Source organism: Suncus etruscus, chromosome 11 (assembly GCF_024139225.1).
Source record: "Suncus etruscus isolate mSunEtr1 chromosome 11, mSunEtr1.pri.cur, whole genome shotgun sequence".
In the NCBI taxonomy this organism is placed as follows: domain Eukaryota; kingdom Metazoa; phylum Chordata; class Mammalia; order Eulipotyphla; family Soricidae; genus Suncus; species Suncus etruscus.
Window position 1 is genome coordinate 61,305,984 of NC_064858.1, and position 17,500 is coordinate 61,323,483.

The 17,500-nt window shown below is 43.6% G+C and overlaps 1 protein-coding gene across 1 annotated transcript in view; it reads left to right on the forward strand.

Moving 5' to 3' along the window:
* TXNRD1 (thioredoxin reductase 1) overlaps positions 1–15,404 on the forward strand; it is a 36,355-nt gene extending 20,951 nt beyond the window's left edge. The window contains exons 10-13 of the mRNA XM_049783189.1: positions 4,363–4,470; positions 7,620–7,715; positions 9,086–9,220; positions 14,458–15,404. Coding sequence (XP_049639146.1) covers positions 4,363–4,470; positions 7,620–7,715; positions 9,086–9,220; positions 14,458–14,520 — 402 coding nt within the window. The 3' untranslated portion in view covers positions 14,521–15,404. The remainder of the gene's footprint in view (positions 1–4,362; positions 4,471–7,619; positions 7,716–9,085; positions 9,221–14,457) is intronic.
* The last annotated feature ends 2,096 nt before the right edge of the window (positions 15,405–17,500 follow it).

Here is a 17,500-nt window from a genome sequence, read left to right on the forward strand (position 1 = left end):
ATCTTGTTTATTTTTTCAGAGAACCAACTTCTGCTTTCGTTGATCTTTTGAATTGTTTTTTAGGTTTCCATTTCATTGATTTCTGCTCTCAGCTTTGTTATTTCCTTCTGTCTCCCTATTTTTAGTTTCTTTTGTTGATCATTTTCTAATTCTATAAGCTGCGTCATTAAGCTATTCATGTATGCTCTTTCTTCCTTCCTGATGTGTGCTTGCAAAGCTATAAATTTTCCTCTCAGTACCGCTTTTGCTGTATCCCATAGGTTCTGATAGTTTGTGTTTTCATTGTCGTTTGTTTCCAGGAAATTTTTGATTTCTTCTTTGATTTCATCTCGGACCCACTGGTTGTTCAGTAGTAGACTGTTTAATTTCCAGGTGTTAAAATTTTTCTTCTGTGTCCCTTTGTAGTTCACATCTAACTTCAGAGCCTTGTGGTCAGCAAAGGTAGCCTGCAAAATTTCTATCTTCTTGATTTTATGGAGGTATGTTTTATGTGCCAGCATGTGGTCTATCCTGGAGAATGACCCGTGTACGTTGGAAAAGAATGTGTATCCAGGTTTCTGAGGATGGAGTGTCCTATATATATCTACTAGGCCTCTTTCTTCCATTTCTCTTTTCAGGTCTAGTATATTTTTGTTGGGTTTCCATTTGGTTGACCTATCAAGTGTTGACAAGCCTGTGTTGAGGTCTCCCACAATTATTGTGTTATTATTGATATCCTTCTTCAGATTTGTCAACAATTGTATTAAATACTTTGCTGGTCCCTCGTTGGGTGCATATATGTTTAGGAGAGTGATTTCTTCCTGCTGTACATATCCCTTGATTAGTACATAATATCCATCTTTGTCCCTTATAACTTTTCTGAGTATAAAATTGTGTCATCTGATATTAGTATGGCCATCCCCGCTTTTTTAAGGGTGTTGTTTGCTTGAATGATTTTCCTCCAGCCTTTGATTTTGAGTCTATGTTTATTCTTGTAGGCAGCAGAAGGTTGGCTTCAGTTTTTTGATCCATTTCACCACTCTGTGCCTGTTAACGGGTGCATTTAGTAATTTAGTACATTGACATTGAGAGAAATAATTGTCATGGGATTTATTGCCATCTTTGTAGAAGTTTGGTGTGTTTTTTGTTCTCTTGTCTTTAGAATAGATCTTTCAGTTTTTCTTTTTCTGTGAAGTTTTTGAGCTGTTGTTTATCTGTGAAGCCATGTATACTTCCTTCCAACCTGAAAGTGAGTTTTGCTGGGTGCAGTATTCTTGGTGAAGCATTTATTTCATTGAGTTTTGTCACTATATCCCACCACTGCCTTCTGGCCTTGAGTGTTTCTGGTGACAGGTCTGCTATAAATTTCAAGGATGCTCCCTGGAATGTAATTTCCCTTTTCTATCTTGCTGCTTGCAGTATTCTATCATTGTGACTAGGATGTGTCTTGGGGTGTTTCTCCTGGGGTCTTTTTTAGCTGATACTCTTCGGGCATGCAGGATTTGGTCACGTGTTTTCTTTAGCTCTGGTAGTTTCTCTGTGATGTTATTCTTGACTGTTGATTCTTCCTGGAGATTTTCTTCTTGGGTCTCTGGGACTCCAATGATTCTAAAGTTGTTTCTGTTGAGCTTATCAAAGACTTCTATTTTCATCTGCTCATATTCTTTGAGTAATTTTTCCATTGTCTGATCATTTGATTTAAGGCTTTTTTCCAATCTCTTCTGCTGTGTAAAGTTGTTATGCATCGCATCTTCTAGCGCACTAATTCTATCCTCAGCTGCTTTTAACGTGTTGGAAAGCTCATCCATTATGTTCTTCAATTCGTCTACTGAGTTTTTCAGACCTGTTATTTGACCTGATATTTCAGTTTGGAGTTTTCTGATTTCTATCTTCATAGTCTCTTGATTTTTATTAGTGTTCTAATCTATACTTTCTTTGAGTTCTGTGAGCATCCTCCATATTTCTTCTCTAAACTCCATTTCTGAAAGACTGCTTAGGTGGTTGGCCATTGTTGGGTCATCAGACTTTCCATCTTCATTCTCTATGGCTGAAGTTGGTCTGCGTAGTTTCCCCATTGTCACGCTTATGCTGTGGGTTTTTCTATGTCTTGTGGTGTTATTCATTGGCGAGGTGGAGTGCGCGGCCGCGAAGTGAAGCAGAGCTCCTCTGCTTCGACCCCTTATAGGTGGGCTTAAGGGGGCCAGCAGAGTCAGCTTTATTCACAACTCTGGCCCAGAAAGACTCACCTCAGCCGAGGGAAGCCGTCACGGGATGAATGCCAGAGAAGATCAAAGTTCCCAGGGGAAGCTCCAAAATGTCTGCCGAGCTTAAGGGGCCCAACAGAGTCTGTCTTATCCTCTAAATCTTTTTTATGGGACCTGTTTCAACTCTAAAAGGACTAAGGCAGGGTCTCAAATTCGTGGCCCGTGGGCGTTTTGTGGCCCTGCCCTAGAGAAATCTTTCTCTGTTTTGTTTTGTTTTAGTTGTTTGGGTCACACCCCCAATGTTCAAGGCTTACTACTGACTTTGCACTCAAGGATCACCTCGACTTTGCCTCCTGCGCACCCCCCCCCCCCGTAAATTGAGTTTGAGACCCCTGGACTAAGGGATCAAAGGCAAATATTTAAATAGTTTAAATATTTAGACTTTAATCTCTCCAAAAGTACATTATTCAGAGTCATTGTAGTGATTTGAATTTGTATGATTGATTTCATCAAACTAAATGGCATGAGAATATGTTCTAAGACTTTTTAAAGAGTATTTTTAGATTCACAGCAAAATTAAGAAAGGTGAAAAGATTGTTTTTTAAGCTTTCTACTCCAGAGTATACATAACTTTCCTTTATTATCAGCATTCTCTCCCTAAAGTTTTGCTTATTTGTTTGGTTTTGGGGCAATACCCAGCAGCATTAAGGGGATTACTCATGGCTCTGTGTTTAGAAATTATTTCTGGACAATATTGGTCGTGGAAATGTCCCTGATTCAATGTCACTAGGTATCTAAAATATTACTGTGCAAGATTTGTAATCCACTTTGATCAAAATAAAAATTATTATATATATAAAAAGAAATTACTCCTGGCAGACTTGGTGGGAACCATGTGGGATGCTGAGGATTGAACTCAGCCGGCCACATTCAAGGCAGACAGACTGTACCACCATGCTATTGCTCCAGTTCCCAAATTTAATGTTTTTAACAATTTCACTAATGGTTAAAGAATGTAGTCCCTGTTCATTTTCTTAGCATGTATAAATCATCTTGGATTTATATCCTTTGTTAATGCTGCTTGTAAAATTTATGATAGTCTTTGAATACATATGGGATTATTGTGGATTATAGCATGTAGAATTTTTTGGTTATAGCTTTTCAGTGAATTTTATTTCCTTTTATATTATTAGCTGAGGCTTCCTGGTTAAAATAGGGTTAAAGCTTGGGATATTGATGTACAAACTTACTGTGCCCCAAAGCCTCCCACCCCAGTAAAGTACCCAGGCCTTTTGCCCCATGTCCCTTCTATTCTGCTGCTTCTCCACCCTTACCCCTTCACTACTTGCTTGCTTAAATTACTTTTGTTACCTCCCAAAGACCCCTCCCACAAATGGGCAGGTCTTATTATCAGGTAAGGTTCCATAGGAAGGGTAAGGTTCCATAGGAAGGTGGGGGTGGGGTGACAACTTCTTTCTTTGTTAATCTGCTGTAGGGCATTTAGGTGGTTTCCTTATCCTGGCAATTGTACTAAGCACTAAATGTGTCTGCATATATCCTTTTGAATCAATCCTTTATATGCTAGTGGTAACCACAAAGTAGAATTGCTGGTCCTTAGAATTACTCTGAGGAATTGCCACCCTCTGTCATAAGAGCTGAACAAATGACCTTGCCTCCAGCAGTGAAGGAGGAACCCTTTTCTAGCACATACTTCCTGTATTAAGTGTTTCCAGCTTTATTGATAAACGTCATTTTCTCTGGTATGAAGTGATATTTTGTGTCACTTCGATTAGCATTTCCATAATAAATCAGTGTCAATGAATATTTTTTGGAGTATTGTCAGGGCTGCCTCCTTGGTTTGCACTTATGAGTCAAGGGACCATATGGGCTGCCAGGAATCAAACTTGGAGTCAACTGCATGCAGGGTAAGCACCCTACTCTTTGCACTGTTGCCCTAACCTCCATATTAACATTTAGAGTAAGCTTAAATTGCATGTTGGCGACCAATTTTTTCTGTCTCCAGGTGTCTATAACAAACGGTTTTCAGTTAGTTCATGTCTAGAACTGGGACCTGCCAGGCTCAGGGAGAATCCATGTGTTTGCTTCTCACTCTTGGTAACCTTTTTGAAATCTATCCCTTTTGAGTTACAATTTTTATCTCATAACTCTTCATTTTCAGTGTGACTATGAAAATGTTCCAACAACTGTGTTTACTCCATTGGAATATGGTGCTTGTGGTCTTTCTGAAGAGAAAGCAGTAGAGAAATTTGGGGAAGAAAATATTGAGGTAATTGTTGCACTCTTTATTTCTCTGTTGAGTATTTATATTTTCAAGATGTAATTTTAAATATACAGAAAAAATTATAGTGTAGAGAGCTGAAATTTTATATGTTCATTCTTCAGAATTCTATCCGAATGTTTTGCTTGTAAAAATGGTTCCTCTGCTTCATTATTTCCTCTGAGCAAAGTTAATTTTTTAAAGATAGTCACTTTTTTTGTTTGTTTGTTTTTGGCCACACTCTGGGTTACTCCTGGCTCTGTGCTCAGAAATTGCTTTTGGCAGGCGGGGTAGGGGGGGCTCATATGGGATGCAGGGATCGAATCCCAGTCCATCCCAGGTTGGCCGCATGCAAGGCCAACACCCTACTTGCTGTGCTGCTCTAGCCCAAGATAGTCACTTTTTAGAATTTTATTTGTTTCTTGTTTTTGTTTGTTTTGTTTTGTTTCATTTTGTTTTGTTTTTGGATCACACTGGGCAGTGCTCAGGGGTTACTCCTGGCTCAGAAGTTGCTCTTTGCAGGCTCGGGGACCATATGAGATGCTGGGATTCAAACCACCATTCATCCTAGATTGGCTGTGTGCAAGGCAAACACCCTACCATTGTGCTATCTTTTTCTCTGGCCCCATTTTTTTTTTTTAGAAGTTTAATATGGATAATACTTTCAAAAAATTTTCTAATTTTTATCGTGTGACCGAATAACACTGCCTTCTATTTTTTGAAAATAAACACAGAGCACACAGGACACAGTGCTGAGAAATCTCTCATACCACTTTCCATGACTCTTAATTATACTGGAAATTAGGCTTAATGCTGTTAAACATTCTGGCAGGCGCTCTAAATATTTACAGCCTTGACTGCCCTAGAGAGAAGTTTTTGTTTGAAATATGCTGTGACCAATTAATTTTTGTGACTCTTACTTGTGGCCATGTTAAGTCCTAAATAAGTCTTCTACTTTTATTTATTTTTTGGTTTTTGGGTCACACCCGGCATTGCTCAGGGGTTACTCCTGGCTCTATGCTCAGAAATTGCCCGTGGAAGGCTCAGGGGACCCTATGGGATGGCCGAGATTGGAACCACCGACCTTCTGCATGCAAGGCAAATGCCTTATCTCCATGCTATCTCTGGCCCCAAGGTCTTCTACTTTATTAGTGTCATTGAAAATAGGAAAAGTATAGGGAAATATAAAGAAAATTAAAACTTAGCTACATTTCTTTTTATTTTTTTTATTTTTTAACTACATTTCTACTACTATACTAGCCATACATTTCCACCCCTAACTAACTTTACTAACTTTCCTCTTAGTTTTTTTGTTGTTTTTTGTTTGTTTTTGTTTGTTTTTGTTTGTTTGTTTTGGGCTCACACCCGGCAGCGTTCATGGATTACTTCTGGCTCTAACCTCAGAAATTGCTCCTGGCAGGCACAGGGGACCATATGGAAATGCAGGGATTCGAACCACCGTCTGTCCTGGGTCAGCTGTGTAAAAAGCAAACGCCCACCGCTGTGCTATCTCTCCAGTCCCTTCTTTTAGTTTTAGTATTTTAACATAAGATAAATGAATGCTATATTATACCTATTATACCTTTATGTCTGTTTTTGAACCACACAAAGTGAAATTGGGGCTTACTCCTAGTTCTTCTGCACTTATAGATCACTCCTGGTGGGGTGGATGGACTATGTGTGGTTCGGGGAATGGAACCTGAATCAGCTATGTGCAGTTTATGCACCTTACCACTGCACTATTGCTCCAGCCTGCTCTGTTTTATTTTTGTAGTACTGGGGATCAAGCCCATGTTTGCATTTGCCTGCTGAACTATAGATGGACCCTATCTGCTTTTGGGTTAGGGACACTGAGATGACCTTCAGGTCCCGAGGGTTACTGCAAATAACATTTGACACAGCTCTGCTCACAGATGCTTCTTGAGCTCAACAGACAGTGCTTTCTTGCACCCAAGTGGTGTTAGGGCCAGCAGGGTCACCATAGCAATGCTTGGGGACCCATGTGGCGGGATTGAATTTGGGGTGTCATACTTAAACCAGGTATATACTCTAGCTCTTTAAGCTCACTTCCTTCAGGGCACCATGTGCTACCATTCCCATCCCTCTGCATTTTAACTATTTTCATGTATGCAGAAAGGGACTGTTTTGAAGTAATTTTAGGTGGAAATTCCAATAAATATTAGATTTGTGAATCAGAAATATATGATTATAAAAGGTTATGTGATTTTAAAAGAACATAAAAGTGTCTTGGTGTGGGTGGGGTCTGAATTCTGGGGCCATATCTGAGAGTACTCAGAGGCGTTTCCTGGCTCTATGCTCACGAGATTCCTGGAGGTTCTCAGGGGACTCTACATGGTGTAGGCCGGGATTCAGACCATTGTCGGCAACATGGGAAGCAAACACTCCGACCTTTTTTTAGTGTGTGATTCAGACCATAATTGCTTCTCTTGCTTTGACATTATTGTTAGTCGATATTTTTTCCCCAAAACTAATACTTTAGTTTTTAAAACTTCTTTTTTAAGTTTTTGAACCACACTTGGTGATGCTTGGGGTGGCTGCACTTTCAGGAAGTACTCTTGGTGATGATTGGGGAAACATAGGGGATTCTGAGAATAGAGCCCAGATCAGCTTGTGTGTAGGGCAAGAACCCTACCCACTGTTTAAAGATGAGGACTCTGGTCCTCATCTTTGACATTTTAAACAAAAGGATAGTTGAGGGACTGGAGAGATAGCACAGCGGTGTTTGCCTTGCAAGCAGCCAATCCAGGACTCAAGATGATTGGTTCGAATCCCGGTGTCCCATATGGTCCCCCTTGCCGGCCAGGAGCTATTTCTGAGCAGATAGCCAGGTGTGGCCCAAAAACCAAAAAAAAAAAAAAAAAAAAAAAAATAGTTGATTATAGTAATTTATCCTTTCCCTAATGCAGTTTTATTTATTTATTTTCTTTCATTTGCCTATGCTTTGTTTTTATTATTAAACTTTCCTTTTAAGTGGTTGAGCTATATGTATGGCTCAGTAAGGACTTTGAAATCACCCACCTTCTGCCCAATTCTTCTGTAGTTCAGAAATGCTGCTGTTAATTAAAATTTGAGGGGTGTCTTTGACTTCCCACTGCTCCTACTGCATCTTCATATTTACTTATTTTTCCATCTTCTAGGTTTATCACAGCTACTTTTGGCCCTTGGAATGGACGATTCCATCAAGAGATAACAACAAATGTTATGCAAAAGTAGTCTGTCATATCAAAGACAATGTAAGTGCAATCCTCATCTTACCCTCTGCCAATTTTATCTTTAAAAGGTCACAGACATCCACATTACCTTCTTTTCACACTTTACTGACAGGTTTGTTAACCCTCCAGGATGTGCTCATTTAGCTATTTAGCTATTGTGACTCTGCTGAAAGTTAAGCATCCAAGTTGAGGGCAGAGCTAGATTCTGTACCAGGCTGCCTGGCTGGTTTCATGATTATTTCTTGATACTCTATGTATTATTTTGTATTTCTCTTTGATCCTATACTCTTACTTTTTCCCAATCCCAGTGGCAGGTGACCTAAATGGACCATCTCATTTTATGTGTTTGTTTCCTTCCTAATTTGTATTGCCATTGTCCAGTCTAGTTTAATAGAGTCTAGCCTCTTTAAATAGAAGTTTCTAATTTTTTTTTTTTTTTTTTTTTGGTTTTTGGTTTTTGGGTCACACCCGGCAGTGCTCAGTGCTCAGGGGTTACTCCTGGCTGTCTGCTCAGAAATAGCTCCCGGCAGGCACGGGGGACCATATGGGACACCGGGATTTGAACCAACCACCTTTGGTCCTGGATCGGCTGTTTGCAGGCAAACGCCGCTGTGCTATCTCTCCGGGCCCGGAAGTTTCTAATTTTTTAAGGATCTCATCTTGAGATCTAGTCACATTACTTTGCCAGCCCAGCATATTTTATTAAAGGGTTTGTATGTGTTGTATTTTATCTGCCCGTTTGCTAGGCTCCTGGTAGTCAGGGTAACTAGTGTAAGACTCCAGCATCTTAATCGGATTGTAAAAGTCCTAAGTGTAATTGTGCTGCCTTGCCCCCCGCCCCCCCCCCCCCAAAAAAAACTTTAATTACAGTGATTTTTTTTTTTTTTTTTTGGTTTTTGGGCCACACCCGGTGACGCTCAGGGGTTACTCCTGGCTATGCACTCAGAAGTCGCTCCTGGCTTGGGGGACCATATGGGATGCCGGGGAATCGAACCTCGGACCGTCCTAGGCTAGCGCTGGCAAGGCAGACACCTTAGCTCTAGCACCATCGCACCAGCCCCGAATTTCTTATTTCTCTTAAAATTATTTATTTATCTTGTTTTTTTTTTTTTTTTTTTTGGCCACATCTTGTTGTTGCTCAGAGATCAGACTTACACAAAGCTTGTACTGCAGTCTTTGGGGTATCTCCCTAGCTCCATCATTTTCTAAACTTAAATGTTATTGCTAGGCTGTCATAAAGTTTATAGTGCTGAGAAAACCAAGTTGAGGGAATGAGGGCACAAGGGAATAAATTTTACATTGGGTGAAGGAAATACTTCAGGCTGTATATGGGGGCAGAGGAGGGAGTAAGGAAAATCAGTGTAACCGTATGACTTTATTTTGCCTCTTAGGAGCGTGTTGTGGGCTTCCATGTACTGGGTCCAAATGCTGGAGAAGTAACACAGGGCTTTGCAGCTGCTCTCAAATGTGGGCTGACCAAGGCACAGCTGGACAGCACCATTGGGATCCACCCTGTCTGTGCAGAGGTGAGTCCCACGCCCACATATGCTTTATAGTGTTCTCTTGTGCTGGGTCAGGCCATGGACCAAAGACCCTAGTGTACTTTCTTTTCTACTCAGGCTGTTTCTCTTCCACCTTATTCTTGCCTTTTTGTGGTGGGGAGCCCTAATTAGCCCAACATTTCCCTAGAGAAATAAGTCTTGCTCTTTTTATCAGTTGGTATCAAAGAACAGAAGGAGACTCAGAGGTGATGATGCATGAAACGGACCAATGTGGGCCTCAGGGAGTCTGTTTCTTCACGTAGGCCTGTACTTCTTTGATGGTACCCCAAGAGGTGCCTGCGCTGGAAAACATGTACACTGGGAGGCACAGAAATGAGTCCTCAGTGGCACTACATACCTAGCTGTGGCACTCAGCTCTTTAGAGATTGGTTTCCACATATAGGAAAATACTGGGGTCATAGCTAATGTTGTAGCAAGGCTCAGTGGAATGTAATCGTGCCTGTTTTTCCCAGAGTTGTCAGACATTGAAGGCTGTGTGTGTGTGTGGCTGTGTGTGTTTATATACAGTGGTGTTGGGGATCAAACTTTGGGCCTCATACTTACAAGGCAAGTAAATGCTCTATCTCTGAACAATGGGGACATATATTTGAAAAAACCTTCTTTGGTGAAATGTTTTTCAAACCCCTGGATTAACTACCTGTGCTTCTGGCTGCCTGGTTAGGGCGCTGCTTGTGTTTCAATGGAGGGAATGTTGCGACCCCAGTTAGGAAGGGATATTTGGACACCCCACACCCCGCTATAAGGCCAGTTTCTTGTAAGGACAGTTGCCATGTTTATGACTGTCTGTACACCGTGTTCTCACCACTAGCCTGTGCTGTAAAGTGAGGTTTTCAACCCTTTGAAGCCTGCCTGCCAAGGTGGTCCTTGGTTTCCTGGATTCTCCTTCTGATGGCATATGAAGAAGGATAATGGTAACTGATCTAATTTTTTTTAATGCACTCATTTAACATGGCCTTTAAAGCTTCATTTTCCAAATCATTTTTTGGATGGATTAGAAACAACATGAGGGTATAGTGGTGTAGGGCTTTAACCTTGTGCACGGCTGACCCAGGACAAACCTGGTCTGATCCCCGGTGTCCCATATGGCCCCCCTACAGGAGCAATTTCTGAACACATAGCCAGGAGTTACCCCTGAGCATCACTGGGTGTGGCCCAAAAGTATAAAAAGAAAGAAAAACAGCTTGAAAGCTGGGCCCTTGAACATGGTTATTTCACAAGTTCAGAGCTAGCTGCTGCCCCAAGGCCAGCAGTTGGTGGGTGCTTTGTGGAATGAATGAATCATGGGCTACTCTTTCCCCTCTGCTTTGGTAAAATAGTGTTACAACTGTCTGAACCCCTTTTGTTTTTAAGAGGTAATTGTTTAGAAAAGTTGGCAAGATTCCTCAGTTGAGAAATACCCCAAGGTCTCCTGAAATTGTTCTGGAGGAGGAAAATTTGGCTCATTTCCCCTTATGGCCTGACAGGCAGGAATGCATTAGCATTATTTATCTCGAAGCTCCTGGTGATAATGGATTCTGGACATCTAAGCAGCAGTAGGAGTGATTACACCTCATTTGGAGTAGTAATTTCAACTAAGCAACTTTAGTTGTTGGGAAAATGATAACTCCAGAGGAAAAAAATTAGAAATTTGCTGTGAAATGTCTTTCAATGAGTTTTGGTGTCACAAAATGTTTTAATCACTGGTGGTATCATTACACAGATGAGGGCTGAAGAGAGAGTTCTGGGGTCAGATATGAAGGAGGTTCACACCCACAGCAATGTTGCCCTCTGGTTAAGTGGGTTTGGATATAAAGGCAGGATGGGGTAGGCCCTTGCTTAGCTGTTAAAAAATATGTTTTTAGAGGCAGGAGACAAAGGACAGTGAATAGTGGGGAGGAGGGTGCTTACCTTGCACATAGCCCACTTGGTGTTTGATCCCTGGCACCCATATAGTCCCCTGAACACTACCAGGAGTAATTCCACTTGGAGTAATTTCTGACCACCATTGGGTATGACCCCTTAAAAAAAAAAAAGCCGGGGCCTGAGAGATAGCACAGCAGTGTTTGCTTTGCGAGCAGCGGATCCAGGACCCAAGGTGGTTGGTTTGAATACCGGCGTCCCATATGGTCCCCCGTGCCTGCCAGGAGCTATTTCTGAGCAGATAAGCCAGGAGTAACCCCTGAGCAATGTCGGGTATGGCCCAAAATCCAAAAAAAAAAAAAAAAAAGGCCAAAGTTTCATGAAAATTCTAAAGAGCCAGTAACTAAAATCGTTGTGAAAAATGGTCCCCACATGACGATTCATTGAAATTGAAATTCATCTTCCTGTGTTCCCCACACCCACACTGTCTCTTCTAACATCCCTGTTGGTTAGGTGCTGACAATGTTGAAGAGACTTATTGTTTCTAGATTCCTGAGATCTTGAAGCCTGCCAGTTCAGAACCCTAAAGTTTGTTTTAATGTTGTCTTTCCCTCTTTCACTCCTTCATGATAGTTGGACAGTGGGTGTTTCAAATTGCTCGTGATATTCTTCTTAGCCCAGCCAAAGCTTTCATTGTCCTTCTGTTCTCTTCTATAACCATGCTTTTTAAAACTTCTTTTTCTCACCACACTTTTTTAAACAAAGGAATTTCATTGCTTTTCAGTTGAGCTGTATTAGTTTACAGTGTCACCAGCACTGCATGTAAAAGTGCTAATGAGACTCTTGAAAAATTCAGTGTAAATCTGTTTTTCTTCAGTTAACTATAAAAGAAGTAACTAGGATTTTTGCCAACAAGGATGAAACTTTTTTTCTTTTTTTTATTTTTTCATATGAATTACTGGTGTCTTCGCTGGGTACATGTTTAAATATTTTAAGATACTGGCCTGTTTTTCCTTGGGTCTGGATATTTTTAGGTGCTAATGACATTCAAGAGCAAAAGAAACTTTGTAGCTGTTTTCATGGTCAAGTTCTACCTTTTACAGGAAAAGTATTTTCTCCTTTTTTGGAAATGAATGTTTGATTCTGATTCCTGACTGAATTTCTTGTCCTTTTTTCCTTGTATGAAAATTCGGGAAAGTACTCATTTTTTCTTTTTTGTTTTATTATTATTATTATTATTATTATTAATCTCCTAGCTCTGTGATCAGGAATCACCTGGTGGTGCTCAGGGGACCATATGGAATGCCAGGGATTAAAGCTGGATCATATATATGCAAGGCAAATGCCCTCCCCACAGTAGAGGCAGCTGGTCCAACAGCTCCTGGTTCAATTAGACCAATAAGCACCTTCTACTGCCACTGCTCCCCAGTTTGTCCACTACCTGTCTCCCTACTTTTGGAAATACTGATCTAACCTCCTCAATCTTGCTGTCATTGCTAGTTATTCCTTATAAGCCATGGCTCATGGTTCCCCCTGCCCCCAGACACATTTTTTGGGGGTGGGGCCCACAGCCAGATATTCCGGGATAAAACTCCATGGCCCCCAGCAAGACCTCATTGCTTCAGAGGCTTGATTCACAAAGTTGGACTTGAAGGAGCTCTTGGGTTTTTGCTTCTAAAGCAAAGGTTTCGTTAGAGATAGCACAGGAGTTAAGGCAGTTGCCTTGCCTGGTGCTGACCCTTGGGATGGAGTGTGCCCAGTATCACGGGTGTAGGTGGGAAGTTCCACAGGAAAGGCCTCCCCACAGGCTTGGGCACAGGCACAATCAGATTCAGAAATGGGCTCTCCCAACTCATAGATCTTCGGGTTGGTGTAAGCATGGCCAGAAGTGACAGAATCGAAGCAGGAGGAGGGGCAGTTCAGGCCTGATGCCCTTGTTGGTAGTGGAGAGAGAATAAAGGATTGGTAGTTGGTGGTGTGACTCACAGAGAAGCTGGACGAGGGGCAGGGGTGGGCAGGGCAACAAAGACTATCACGTTCAGGGAAATACAAGGGCTGTAAAGATGATGGGATTCTTCTCTCTGAGAGGAGGGAGGAGGGGCTGGACTGAGAGCATTGTGCTCCTCATTGTCTGAGGGTAGAAAAGAGCTGAGACGAGCTGAGACGGACGGAGCCTTTCTGTCTTGATGTTGGTTTTCTGTTTGTGGAACAACTAAGAGAAGCTGCTCTTGATAGCTGACAGTGCAGTAGGCACTGCAGGAACCCACAATGCAGTGTTGACACTTGTTGCATGAAAATCTCTTCTGGGACCCAGAGCCCATCATCATTAGGATGAATCACTTGAGACTCTCACTGGACTAAAGACTCCTCGGCCATCCCTGGATCAGCTGATTGAAAGTCACTAATGATGCCTGTGTGTGGTTATTCCCACAAAGATGCTTGTTTGCTGACAGTTGAGAGAGTATCTGGCAACCTTGAGCAAGAGCAGGCAGAGCTCCTGCAGGCTCTCAGCTCCATGCTGTGTCTGTGAACATGGAATCTCATTTCTGAGTGTGTGGACAGCAGTTGGTGCAGGTAACTCGCCTGTCTGCCAAGTCCCTGTAGTACCTCCAGCCCTGGGGCAGGAGCTGCCCTGGCAAGTCACCAGCTCTTGACCTATGCCTGTTGGCAGTGAGTTGGAGAGCCTGGAAAGGTGCCGAGACAGGCACCAGGGAAAGCATTCAACACATGAATGATGGCATTGTGTGTACGTTGTGGGACAGTGAGAGCTACATGCGTGCGTGCTTGTGTGTGTGTGTGTGTGTGTGTGTGTGTGTGTGTGTGTGTGTGTGTGTGTGTGTGTGTGTGTGTGTGTGTGTGTGTGTGTGTAAGCTTAAAGATGCCACAGAAATAACAGTCCTGAGCTGAAAAAGTAGTAGCAGCCGTGTGACCTCGACATTCCCTTAAAGTCAGGGGAGGGGCACTCCTGGCTCTTCTCAAGTCCCTGAGCTGGGGCTATATGTGCGTGTATGTGTGTTTACCTTTTACCTCTGCCTGGAGTCTTCCCTGGGCTCCCGCCCTTTCTTTGTTGTCAGGTAATGGGTGTTACATTAGGGCCAGCATGAGCTCCTGGCCCCCTGGGATATCCATCCTCTCTGTGCTAGCATCTTCTTCAATAAATGGGACCCAGTACTGGGTTTCTCTCTTAGATTGGCTTTAAATGGTTTTCCCCTTTGATCCACTTGGGAAATGGAGAGTCCTTGGCCCTGTGAGTGCCATTTTGGTGGTCTGAGCAGGCAGGTGCCCATTATTCTCGTTATTCAGGGGTTTCAATGCCACATCTCACCCCAGTGCCTAAACATCTTCTGCTTTCTCACCTGCAGGTCTTCACAACTCTGTCAGTAACCAAGCGCTCTGGCGGCAACATCCTGCAGGCGGGCTGCTGAGGTTAAGCCCCGGTGCGGATGCTGCCAGCTATACACGCACCACTGCTTTTCTCCCGGATTCAAGGCGAAGATCTCAGGAAAATTCTTGAGCTTCTCTCCCAGGAGTCCTGTACGCACACCCAGGGCCTCCTGGGTTTCCGTCAGGGATGGAAGTGATGGGTGGAAGGTGGGCAGCATTGCACTGGGGTTTCTCAAGACCAGCTGTGCCGGGCGCTCAGCGGGCACCACAGGGTGCGTCTATGAAGTCACAAGCCTCAAACCCGCGGGTGGGCAGTGATGGAACCACTGTTGAGCATCTGGCCTCTCTCCTCTCTGTTTCTTCCTCTTGTCCATTTCTCTTTCTCATTTTTTTTTCCTGAGGTGTTAATGGTCCTAGATAAGAAAAGGTTAGCAGTTGTCTTTGGTTAGAGCCTGGTTGGCACCCTTGCCCCATGAAGGAGAGCTTCAGACCCAACTAACCTATTGAGCTGCCCTGTCCTGTTTACCAGTGTCTCCTGATAGTCTATTTCCAAACCAAGCACATTCGAGGCTGACTCTGATCCAGGGTTGTCTTCTAGGCTACATGTGGGTGTGGGTATGTATCTTTTATCTTTGGGCTAAAAACACAAACTGTCCCAGCTTTGTTTTCCATGTATGTTAGTACTTCTCCGTCATTAGTGTTTTTCTAGTCACCCTATTCTTACAGAACTGATTAATATCCTAAGTTATTCTTGAACACAGGTGGATGTGAAGGATTTTTGTAAACAAAAAAGTGGTTTTGTGGTAATACAAAGAGATAGTACAGGGATTAAAATGCATAACCTTGCATGCAGACAATCCCAGTTCAATCCCTGGCACCACATTTGGTCCCCAAAGCTCTGCCAGGTGTTGCCCCAGAACAAAACAGTAAATAAAACAAGCCCAGGTGTTGACTTCCCTGTCTCTTGGAGGTTTGGCAGGCGTTGCTTTTCCACCAGCACCATCACCAGTGGCCATTTAGACTTTGTGGTCTGGACAAACGGACACTTGGGTTCAGCAGGCCTTGCCCATCCCCTCTCCTGCAGCCCATCTCGGTGGCCACCCTGAACGGCCCTGAAAAGTGCTTTTGTTTTTTGTTTTTTTTTTTTTGGTCATCTCAGGAACTCACATGTCTGCTTGGCACTCAACATAGCACACAGTCCTATGTACCGAGTCCTCATGTTCTCATCCCATCTGCCACATGAAGAAAAATAGGGGAGGGAAAGAAGTGGAGATGGAGGTGCTGGACTGTGTTCATTTATTTATTTTAATTTTATGTCCTCCCCCCGCCCCACGAGTCTGCCAGTCTCTGTGATGGAAACTATATGCAGGGCGACATGCTCATGTCTAATCATGTTGTGGTTCCCTTCTAGTGGATGGATGGGCTGGAGACTTTAGAGACGGGTCCTGTTTAGCTGTTGTCATTTGCCCAGTATATGGACACACAGAATTTCATGTATTTTTGTTGTAAGTCTCCTGAGAAAAGCAATGTGAAACATTAAAAGTATTAATACCCAGCCAGTGTGCTTCTCCTCCTTGTGCGGTGTGTAGCCTGTGTGTGCGGGGGCTGCTGGCAGTGGGGGTGCCAGGCACTGAGTTGGCTGCAGTGAAGTGACAGGCACTTGCAGCCTGACCAGGAGCGGCTAAGGGGTCTGTCTGCCACTGACTTCTGGTTTGTTGAGCTTGTTTACAGTCCAGTTTATTGTTGTTTTGGTTTTTGGGCCACACCCGTGGTGCTCAGGGGTTACTCCTGGCTGTCTGCTCAGAAATAGCTCCTGGCAGGCACGGGGGACCATATGGGACGCTGGGATTCGAACCAACCACCTTTGGTCCTGGATCGGCTGTTTGCAAGGCAAACGCCGCTGTGCTATCTCTCCGGGCCCTATAGTCTAGTTTTTCAACCCATCAGTTTGGGTACCTCAAATGGCTGACTATCTGCTCTATCCCAGACCCTCAGTACTGTAGCACACAGATCCCTGCTGTGGTGCCCTGTAAAGTAAGGGGGTGACAGATGTGCAGTTGCCAGAAGCCTTGGGGAGACACTGGTGCTCAGTGCGTGTTACATTGGGCATCTTAGTTTCTCTTTAAGCCAAAACTTCAGTTTCCTGTCATTCCTGACTCAGCATTTCCAAAGTATCTTTAGATTCTGTCCAGAGAAGATACAGCAACCACAGCTAGCACACCAAATGTGGTACCACAGGCACCAGGCATGTGGGCACCACCATGCACATTACCAGCTTCCTTTAACAGCTCTCAGGAACTTGCCCCCTTGGGGATGGGGCCCAGGCTGCAGCAGGAATACTGATCCTGGTTGCACAAGTTTCAAACAGAACTGTAGCTTCTCAGCTCCTGGCCTTGAGCTTCAGGAATGAGGGGAAATGGATCTGCCTGAAAGGGCAAGTAGAGGGACACAGTCTCCACTCATAAGACTCAACCAAAGGGGCTGCATCGATAGTACAGCAGGTAGGGGTCTTATTTTGGCACAGGGCCTATCTGGCCTAGTTCAATCCTCAGCATTCCATATCATTCCCTGAGCACTATCAATAATTCCTGAGTGCAGAGCAGGAATAATAGAACATCACTGAGTATGGCCTTAAAACTCGTCAGAGCTGGCTGATATGTGACCCCTGGGGGATGGGCTTGAACACAGCTGTGCCCAAGGCTGAAGCTGAGCCCCCAGGTCCCTCAAGGGCACCTCACCTCTAGGTGCTGGCTGGTCCTAGTCCCTAAGATCAGCCCTTCTTGTTGGGATACAAACCGCACTGGTTCATCTTGGACCACCCTGTCTGTGGACATATGCAGGGACTTACAAAGCAATGAGGATTCGCTCCCAGTCACGAGTGTTCGACATCCTGACAAGAACTCTGCCAACTCACCTTCCTCAGGGCTCTGCCGTCTGCCTGCTGCCACCCTGTGCTGCATGTGCTTTGTCCTTTCCTCTACATCCCTGATGCCTCTCCTTAGCAACCCAAAATTCCCTCTC